Raw genomic sequence first — 10,759 nt, forward strand, 5'->3', positions numbered from 1 at the left:
AACTAACACACCCATTCAGAAGTGCTCAATTTGAGATAAGCTTCCTCATGTCAAATAACCAAAGTGTCTATTACCCAAAACAACTCGATCCAGTCGTTAGCCTTCCAAAACCTATTTTGTTCTTCGACTGGACAAAAATATGCAAAATAATCTATGTCTTTGTCGCAATAACATATGGAAAATGTTTGAAACAATCATCGTTGTCGTTATCGAGTTTCGTTGATGAGAGAAAATTTCAGTCTTCATTCGCAGTTGCTTCAATATTTCAAACAAAAATTGGCATTGGTAAAATAAAATGTTTATAGTATCCCTTTCTCTCGAGTAAATGAAATATATAAGTTGAAATAAAAACAATAGTTTGCTTTGAACAGGTATATTTATTGTACCTGTGCTCAAGGAAAGCCTAAAGATATTAAATATAAGTTTAAAATTAATGATTGGAAACTCATCATCAAAGATTGTAGTCTGTAATCTGTGTAATACCTGTTTACCAACCATATACCGCACACCAAAACCACATTAACATCGTTAAGTCTTCACTTTTAATCCCATGCATGATCAACATTCCACCATGAATAAGCGTGGGTTAAGAAAACAAGTACTTACCTTATTTGCTAGAAAGTTTTTCTTAATCCGGTAGAATAGGTTATAAATTTCAATGACTTATTTATGTAATTACAGCCCCAGGACATTCGAGTCACACTCCAGGTAATCTGTCTGCCATCAGTTTAATATTAAATGGTCGCTTGAAGTCACAAATTATCCCATTACAATTTCATACCTAATTTATGCCATAAACAAAACTTAATCGTTCAAATTGGTCGTTTCATGTTGAAAACGAAAAAAATAACTGGGCTGTGTAATTTAGACACACAGAACAACAAAGACAATCTGTTACTTATCAATTCATTCGGACATCGAATTTAAAATTTCTTGGGTCTCCAATACGGTGTTAGTGAATTTTATTGAATATCTAATTTTCAAAGCAAATATTTACAAATACTTGTGAGGATTTATAGACAATATTGCAAGTCTATTGACTACATTCTGTTTTTGTTACCAGGTCCAAATAATCTTCCCTTTCTTCAACTCCTCAGTGCGTACCAAGCTTTTCAATACAGTTATTGTAAATAGCACATTGTTTGTTACAAAGATTATAAAATTCAATTTGATACATCTCCGACGTATGCACCTTGCCTAGTGCCTAGATTGAATGCTCAACGAATGTTCAGTAAAAAAAAATTAAGTAAAGAAATCAACAATCATGCTATGTTACTTTTTAAATCTTACCATTTGAAACCCAAAATTCACAACCACAAAATATATTATTGAGCCATTTTATTGCATTTTATTAATTCAAATAAAATTTTTAAAATAATTCTGATATATATATATATATAGCGTTAAAGTTTTTATTTTGAAAGCATCAAGTTCTAATTTGGTCTAAATTTACTTTGGGCTGAAAAATGAATTTAAAGATTTCAATCGATTAGTCCAAGGTTAAAGTTTTTATCTCAGCAATTACTATTGAAAAGACGTCCCGTGACAATAAGTGCCTTTTATGTTCCAATCTAATCTTTGAATAGAATCAGTTTTATTATTAATTTTGCATATATAAAATTGAAATAGTACAAAAATGATTGAAACACGAAGTGAAAATATTAATTTTATTTGGAAATATATGAAGAAATTATATTAAGTTATAAGTGAAACCACATAATTCACAACTTTCTTGTTTTTTATTATTACATTATGCCCATATCTTGGCAAATAATATGTATGGTACAGCAGTCATTTGGCAAATAGCAGAGTGAGAAATCCAAAATATTTGAACAAATTTGTAACGCAAGAGTAAGAGTATACCCTTGTTAATGCGACAAATCAGGGATGTTTTGAAAATTAGAATAGCATATACTTTTCACAGTGTACAAAAATGCGTGAATATAACTAAAAACATCCTCGCAAATCGCAATAATCTAATGAAGATAATTGTTTCCTTTCCAAACGATTGGGATAGCAAATTCGTATTTTTTATTAAAAAAATGGAGTAAAATAAAATTGAATACACCTGTTTGAATGCGCATTCAAGAATAAAATAGTTGCAGATCAATGGAATATAATGGAATATATGGATTGCGTTATACCGTAGATTCTGATGTATTGATTCGTTGACTCTTCGTATCTCCGAAGCTTTTTCTTCTAGTGAATTCGGGGATCACCGTGGAAAATTGCAACTTAATCATGTCCATATTCCATATTGAACTTCTAACTGGGTCGGATTGGTAAAGATGTGTCTTTGTTTCTGACTTGGGAGATGAGTAGTAAAATGGAAATAATGTTTCCTTCCAGTTTGGAAAAGAAACGATTGCCATACAAACATTGATTAATAAGCTCAATTGCATTAGCTGGGTAGATATTAAAGAGTTCTTTATGAACATAATCGTGAGGGATATACCTATATCCGATATAGCGCAGATCAATGCTGAAGCAAATGCACGTTTTAATAAAGGCATCAAATTATCAGCGGCTCCGCCTACGTTTCTTCTATGTCTTACCAAAGGTTGCAGAAAAAGATACAGTAACGTTGCTTGCATTACCATAGAACATACGGCGAATCCAATCCACATAGACCCATTTGGTAACCATGATTGAACAACAGCGCAACCATATTGCGACATGTCGATACGATATCCAGCTATATAAGCAGTTGGGTTGCCAACAGCAGTCGCCAATATGAAAACCAAAACAACTACACTCAATGCCCTGGATAAACCTGTTGTTAAATGTTCAATGTTTTTGTTTTCATACAACAGTCTTTGTCGCAACCATAGAACAAAATAACTGATAGAAAGCACCAATACGCCTGATAAAGTTTTCGAATATTTTGTCACTGGACATATTTGTGGTTCATATTTCTCTACGACGAATTTTTCTACAAGGTTGGAAAGACAGTTTATCAAAAAACAAATAGTCAATATATATCTCATTATTACCATGAGTTTGCCAATTCGTTTTGCAGTGCTTTCCTTTGTTTTTCTTTTATCAATACGCTTTTGCATTCCTATTGTTAACACTCCAAATATGTAAAAGCCAATAGCTAAGTATATAGACGTTGCCAATATGTTAGTAATCCAAGAAAGTTCATTTTTTCCATAAAAATATAATGCTTCCTCGACTTCAGATGTTGTAAAATTTGTCAATGTTTCATTCACATAGTCTTCAGTATTGTTTTTAATATCAAAAGCTATTTCAATCCCATTATATCCGATTGATGTCAAATATACTGTTGACGAATTGCCATCATAACTGTTGTTCATTATACTAAAAACAATTTTAATTGTAAATAAACTGACAATATTTAACAAATGAATTCATTTTTGTAGACGCTAAAAACTAATATATTTCAACTACTACAATTAGCAATTTTAATTTTGATCAAAGATAACAACCAAACTATGTTATTATGGACTGCTTTCCGTTACAGAAGCTGACGTTAAAGCCACGCATGTATGGAACGAATACGGTGCCTCGGGCACATAATTTAACAGTTGTTCAAACTTGACTAGTTTCTAAATGTTCTATAGTAGTAATTGTCCAACATTTTGCACTTGATTATACATAATTACCTCGGCTCTGCTTTATTTTTTTATCAACCTAGTTATTATATGTAATTTAAGCTTAAGTTCGTTTTCAATTTTTCATTATAATCTGGCTTAATTAAAAATGTATTAAGGGCTTCACGTTTAAAATATCATGTAATAACTATTTTACAAAATTAGTGTTTATAGATGAACACTCACACATATATATATATATATATATATACATATTACTCATTATTATGACACAGTTTATTTATGGAGCTAAACTGCTTTGCCTACTAAGTCACACCAAAAATCGCAAAAACAGCTTAAATGGAATTCCGTATCAATTCCAATACCTATCTACTTCATTTTTAGTACATTTTTCTATGATCACTTCGGCGGTATCGCCTCAAATCATTTTCTATTAGCCATAACTTTTTGGTGTAATATATTGTTACGTCCCGAAAAATAATCGAATGGCAGATAAACTACAAATACATTTGTGTTTCGTGAACTGTGTATAAACATGTTAACATGGTCCTTCGTGAACGTGATTCAAAACAAGAAACAGCAAAACGCGTAGAGTCTTGTTGAAGCTCGCTCTACTAATAGTGTATCTGAATGTGGAGATCGTTCTTTTAATCATGACGAAAATGTCCCAACTTATGACGAGCCGAAAATTTCTTTATTTTGCAAATTTTAGGTAATATGAAATCAACTATCACGTTTAATTATTTTAATATCTTTGGGATGAGAACAGCACCTTTTCATACCAGATACCAGATATAACACACGGTACGTTTGTTGCGAAGGCATACAATTACAAACTCTGATACACGATTTTTAGTACACATAGCCACTGGCTTCATGGTTACATATGACTCAGCATCAAAGAATGGCATTATATCTGCAAGGGTACAATGCAAACTGATGCATCAAAACAGAAAAAGTGTAATAGTATTAGTGATTTTTCACATTGGCGATTAATATTTTTATAGTGTGTATTGATATTTGGTATATAGAAATAAAATTCAATGAGATTTTTTAGTTCATAGAATGAATATTCGCATATAGAGGCTGAACCAATATACATCATAAATACAAATAACAGCAAAAATAAAATATATGAAATTCAATATTGCAGGGGTCAAACTATGACAAATATTTTTAATGAAAAATTACTGTCACATACTAATACTTATGTCTCTTTGGTATTTTATTCAAAATATGACATAAAGAAGATAATAAATTTTAAATATATAAAAAATTTCAAAACATTGAAATAAATGTGCTTGTGCTTAGCTATAACAACAGCCATTTATTAATGAACACTTACGCTAACAAAATATCTATTCTTTATTCAAATGTACCTATTGAGTACAATTTTGAGCAATTTAGCGATATATGATAATAGATTTTAAGAGGACTATAAGGAGGATATGACATACATAAAGAATGAATCTCGATGCTATTTTTCAACAGTGTTGACTGCCGTCACAATTATAAGACGCATAAAGTATTGACTTGAATGATAGTGTCTCTTCATACAATATAATCCTACAATACAAATTGACGCATCGAAACAGAAAGAGTGTAAGAGTTTTTTTTTAAATTTGCGCACTTGCGCATGTGGTGCATTGGGTAATGCTATTTAGTACATAGAAGCAAAATCCATTGTGATATTTTGGTTCATTGGAAGTTCTCATATGGAAGCTGGAACAACAGATTCCGAAAATAAGCATAACGGTTATCAACATTGCATGAAGAAACTCCAGAGTGTGAATATGAAGTGTGATTAAGAAAATAGTTCTTGATTAATTCAAATATTTGAAATACAATAATAATAACAAACATTTTGATAAAAAGGTAATGTCACATACTGATAATATCATGTGTGATTTGAACTGCAGTCAACTTGTTGCGCTCCAGATGAGGGTAAGCATACGAGAAATTTACGAGTAGAGGTGCATAGAATATGGGTACCACATTTGTGTACCTTACCTGCAATGATTCTAAAATTTCCAAACTTTTTATAAAAAGAGTATCAAAAGTGGTTGTAATAAATGTGTATCTTATTTTCAGAACGTTTTTTTTTTCAATTTTAGCAGGACTCTGCGGCGCAACATTATGGTCCACCACTGATGTGCCAAGAGCTGCTGAAACTTTAATATTAATTTAGTAGAATACAGTGAAGCAGTTCAGCTCGATACGAACATAAAAGCAAGCATGAGGTAGTGTAAAACATGTTCTTATATAATTGCATTGTGGGTTCACCGACAGTAAATCGAAAGTTCAAAAGACCACATTTTAATATAATATCCATAAATATTCATGTTTAAAGGTGTCGCACATCTAATTATTTTTAAACTTGCTGAACTTTCTATTTCTAGCCTTCCAGGAATCAATATTGCTCAACAAAATCTTCCATTAGGTGTGGATTGCTGCAATTGAGATTTGATGATAGTTTCACTAGCAGATAGATATGTTGCATGTCTAAAAAAGTTTTAATAAAGTCAAATATCTAAATGTGTCCCTGTTTTAATTCACGGCGCTGAAGGAAATCCTACATATTAGAAACTATAATGTTTTACTATGATGAGAATTATCAATACTTTTTGTTCAAACAAAGACAATTCAAATTGTAAGAAGTTCATCGAGCCATATTGTGTGCACTTCTGTTCAAAGATATATTTGAGCGTATCATATTATTTTATTGCATTTGTTTTATGACTGAGCTCTTTATGAAATGAAGCGCTTCAATTTACAAAAAAATAGAAACAATTTTTGTCTCAAAGATATTTCTGTAGTATAAATCGTTTTTTTTTTTTATGCAAAATCCAATGTATGGCAAACATTCATAATGCGAGCACTTTCATTCCCGATATGCGTTAGTGGCAATCATATTACCAATGAGTATATTTGTTCCAGGTAGGAAACAAGTAAAAGAATACCTCAAGTAGTTTCTATTCAATTGATACAGGAAGCAACGCAAGTGAAATGAGATTTATCGTTTTTTACTGGCATTTTGTTTCATAATATTTCAACGTTCTAAAGCGTCATTCAAAGTGTATAGGTAATTTCCATAGGAAATATCTAAGCAAAAGCCATTTTCTTATATATGAGCTGTTATATTCTTTCCATTTTAGTGCAAGGGTGATATGCGAATCATGCGCATCAAAGTGTAAACGTTTCTTATAGAGAATGAAAATTATTATTCATCGTTACTTTACATGATAGCTGTAGGCAAGCATTGATAATCAAAATATGCACTGTTTGATTGGATTTATTCTGGTATTCCTTGGTGAGTAACTGCAGTAAGTGCAATTTCATTACAATACAATTAATCAAACTACTTTTCTGTATTTATAAAAAATCGAAACTATCCCAACTACAATGTGAAGTTTGAATCGAAACATTATTATTACAAAATTATATAACTATTATATTTTGAATTAATTTGTTCGACTATTTTTATGTAGTGCGCGTGCATTGAATTATTGAAAGTCAAATGAAAAATCACTTTTCACCAATTTCAATTTGTTATGCTTCAGCATATATATAAGCGATAATCAGTTCTCTTCAAGCGTGAACAATCTGTAACAAACCCATTTCAATAAAGTAATAATTTTTTTTTAAATCAGCAACAAAATACTTGAAATTAATGAATTTAAAGTTTTTGTTGGGAAATATAAATAAAATTATTGCCACAATTTTTTTTTATACCCAATCAAACACTTATGTTTTTTTGACTTTTATCTTCTTATGCTCTATACCGGTGGTTTTCTAACGGTGGAACGTGCCCCGTACCAGGGGGTAGACAAATTTTTGAGGGGCGTGAAGCAAAATAAAATTAAAAATATTTGTTAGATTTGATTTTGCCCGCCTTATTTTGAATATTTAGATTTCTTTGTTTAGAGATTGCGATTCCATCCACGTATTTTCAATTTGTTTTTTAAATAAAACTTTCGTCTGAATATCTGTTATTTGTAGCTTATTGTTAGCTCATTATTTTTAAGGTGGGCGCGAGACGTGATACATTTTAAAACGGGGGCGCTCTATATGTTCTTGAGTTGGTATTGTAAACTAGTAATTAAACTGAAAAAGAGCTCTATATCATGATTTATGACAAGGAAATAAATACTAAGCTAATGCACTATTGTATATTACTTATAAATACTAAGTGAATTGGTAATATTGACTAACACCATACTAGCGGGTTTCAGCGGTTTCTGATTTTGGGCAATAAAACTCTTATTTCAGGTTTGATATCGTGTTCAAGAGCTAGCACCTGCGCAGATGGGAGTTCAATTAAGTACGAATCAGGAACAATAATGAGCCCGTCACAACGGGATGAATGCAAAGACAAAATATGTTCATGGAGATTTCGGTTGATAATCGATGGATATTATACCACAAATGACAAATTACTTGTATTGAATATTTCGAAAAATTATGGCGTTGGAAATTCTGATTTACTCTGGATCGAAGGAGAAGGTAAACAGAATAAATATGACATTAATTTATTAAAATGAATAAAAAGTAAAATAATTGATTACACCTACTTTGCCGAACTAGTTTCAATTTCGCAAAAATACATTTTATTTATATTATTTTCTCTTATTTACACCAAGTGAAAACTTTGAAATTCAGGACTGAATTACAAAAATATCGATTTTGAATCAACATCTACTGTGTGTTTATCCTACTACATCTCTGATAAATGTTTGGAGGAAATAAAAACTCTTCAGTGGAATGCTCTTCAAGTACAAGAAGACATCATACTCAAATTTAAATGCGAGCCAAGCAGATTCCAGTTTACTATAGACTATGCGATTTATCCTTGTGGTATGTAGTTTGTTGTAAGAAAAATTGAAATTTTAAACGTCGTTTTCGAAAACTTCAATAATATTGAATTCTACTTTTTAAAACTGTCTATTTTTGTTTCTTTTATAATATTCGGTCACTTCAAATGTGTTCAGATGAAACTATAGTTTTCGTAGCAGCATAACGAGATCCGCATACAACTTGGAATAATTAATTTCTCACTTAAATTTATTGAAATATAATATCTGAAATTTTTAACATCATATGTTGGATATCACTTCCGTTCACCAACCATTTTTACAAAAGAACTTATTAAAATAACTCAAACTACTTTTATTTAAGAGAACACGTGCAAAGATATTTCGATATCTAATTCTAATGGAACAATTCAAAGTCCTAAAAACAAATCGGAATGTGACCAAAGAGTATGCACATGGAAGTTTAGTTTTTCTACTTATGGTCAAGAGAATACAGCAGAAATATTAATTCTCAACTTTACTGGAACTACAAGTGCAAAATATAGAGAAATGCTGTGGATTGAAACATCAGGTATAGTGTATTTTATACTAAACGCATTTTGTTGAATATCAGCAATTAGTTCAAATTTTGAATTATTGCCTGAATTTCATAAATTAGACGCAAGAATTTTTTTTTATGTTTAAATATAGATCCAATTTTAGGTTCTTTGCAATTTTTGGCTAAATAAATATCAAAAACTAAAGATTTTTAGGTTCAGTGTTTTTACTCAATAAATTTATTCAAGCGTTTAACATAAGCAAAATATACCAACTTTTGGCGTTAAATTGATCGACAACTAAAGATCGTTTGAGTTTTATTTACTTAAATTTTTTTTTACCTGTGTTTGTTTAGAAGGCTATAACAAACATATCAACTTCAGCTCTGACGCGAAATTTGTGTGTATGATATACTACATGTCTCATGATGGGGGATTTGACGAACCAAATTGTGTTACTCAAATAGTGGACACTTCTGAAATATATCTGAAATACATGTGCGAACCATCAATAATTCAATTTAGATTGGAATATATTAATTTTGGTAGGCTCAGATTTATTTTTGATAATAACGAATAAGCAAATATATTACAATTATCTATGTAAAAATTCGGAAACAATATTAACACAAAACACTTTCCATTCTATATACGTTTTGGCTTTCAAACATAACAAATGGTTACTTTGATTTTGTCAGAAAAAAACAATAAATTAAAATTATGAACAAATAATTATTAAATACACTATAGTAAAACAATATTTGAACAAGCTAAAGAATTCATATTTTTAGTAATTTAAGAAATTGCAATAAATATTTTAATTCTTTCGACAGGTAATCGATATTCCGGCTTAACATCCGAGGAAGAATTTATCATCATGTTAACATGTGCTCTGTCCGGTTATATATTAAACATGACCTTGATATTATTTGTCATAAAAAACAAGAGGAGGCAACAAAATACTCAAAATCGTGTTATTGATTCAATTGGGATGTCTTCAAATTTGCAAAATACCGTTGACTCAGTAAATTCAAATGAAGAGCGTGAAAACACCTCACATATCGATAACTCGCCAACATCTGCTCCAATCACCCCCGAGTGGTAGGCATAGTTTTGTTACACAAGATTATTACCTTTATTCAGTTGTTTTGAGCACATGCCACAAATCTTCATTATTAATTTTGTTTTTATATGATTTATTAATGGTTCGGTATCGGTTGTTAATCAATCAGCGTTTAGTTTATACTAAGCCTATATATCCCTATTTTTTCAAAACAATGCTACGCTTAATTAACTAACAATTTAATCGAGCATATAAATATTCTGCGACAGCTAAATATTTTTCGCCATTTCACAGAGATGATTCACAGTTTAATCAATTTTTAGCGATCAGAACCAGACACCTGACTCAAATAAATTCTTACTCCGTCGTTTGCCTAGTCTTCCCTCGATGGATTTACCAAATATACAACGTAGGTCGGATGTCTCATTTGAAAATATTTACGAAAAACTTGTGAAATTGGATACTACATTTGATGAAACGGTAGAAGAACTTGAGGAATATTTTCAATTTGAAAAGTAAGAACAAAATTGTATCGTTCTCTATCTAGCTTTACGGGTTCTCAACAAATGACTCGAGATCACCAACTCATAATATCAGTTAACATAAAAAGCACACTGTACAGTAGAACAGTTACAAGAGAAATACCTCGTTTTGAAATGACAACGAAGGTAATCAAACACAGGTAGCGAGCGCTCTAGGATATATCGTGTCATGTCGTAACACCCCCTTTTTATAAAAATGTATTAACGCATCAATGTTTGAGGTCCTCATTTT

The 10,759-nt window shown here is 30.8% G+C and overlaps 2 protein-coding genes across 2 annotated transcripts; one reads left to right on the forward strand and one right to left on the reverse strand.

The window, feature by feature from the left end:
* Positions 1-1,327: 1,327 nt before the first annotated feature.
* On the reverse strand, positions 1,328-3,435 carry LOC120334901 (uncharacterized). Its single transcript, XM_039402418.2, has one exon. The coding sequence runs from the start codon at positions 3,315-3,317 to the stop codon at positions 2,139-2,141; it is 1,179 nt and encodes a 392-aa protein (XP_039258352.2). The 5' UTR covers positions 3,318-3,435; the 3' UTR covers positions 1,328-2,138.
* Positions 3,436-6,763: 3,328 nt separating this feature from the next.
* On the forward strand, positions 6,764-10,027 carry LOC144425709 (uncharacterized). The gene is made up of 6 exons (XM_078115249.1): positions 6,764-6,885; positions 7,845-8,078; positions 8,235-8,429; positions 8,751-8,957; positions 9,279-9,467; positions 9,756-10,027. Exons 1-6 carry the CDS (start codon positions 6,849-6,851, stop codon positions 10,025-10,027), a joined length of 1,134 nt encoding a protein of 377 aa, XP_077971375.1. The 5' UTR covers positions 6,764-6,848.
* Positions 10,028-10,759: the final 732 nt, after the last annotated feature.

The sequence above is a fragment of the Styela clava genome, chromosome 1 (genome assembly GCF_964204865.1).
Source record: "Styela clava chromosome 1, kaStyClav1.hap1.2, whole genome shotgun sequence".
In the NCBI taxonomy this organism is placed as follows: Eukaryota; Metazoa; Chordata; class Ascidiacea; order Stolidobranchia; family Styelidae; genus Styela; species Styela clava.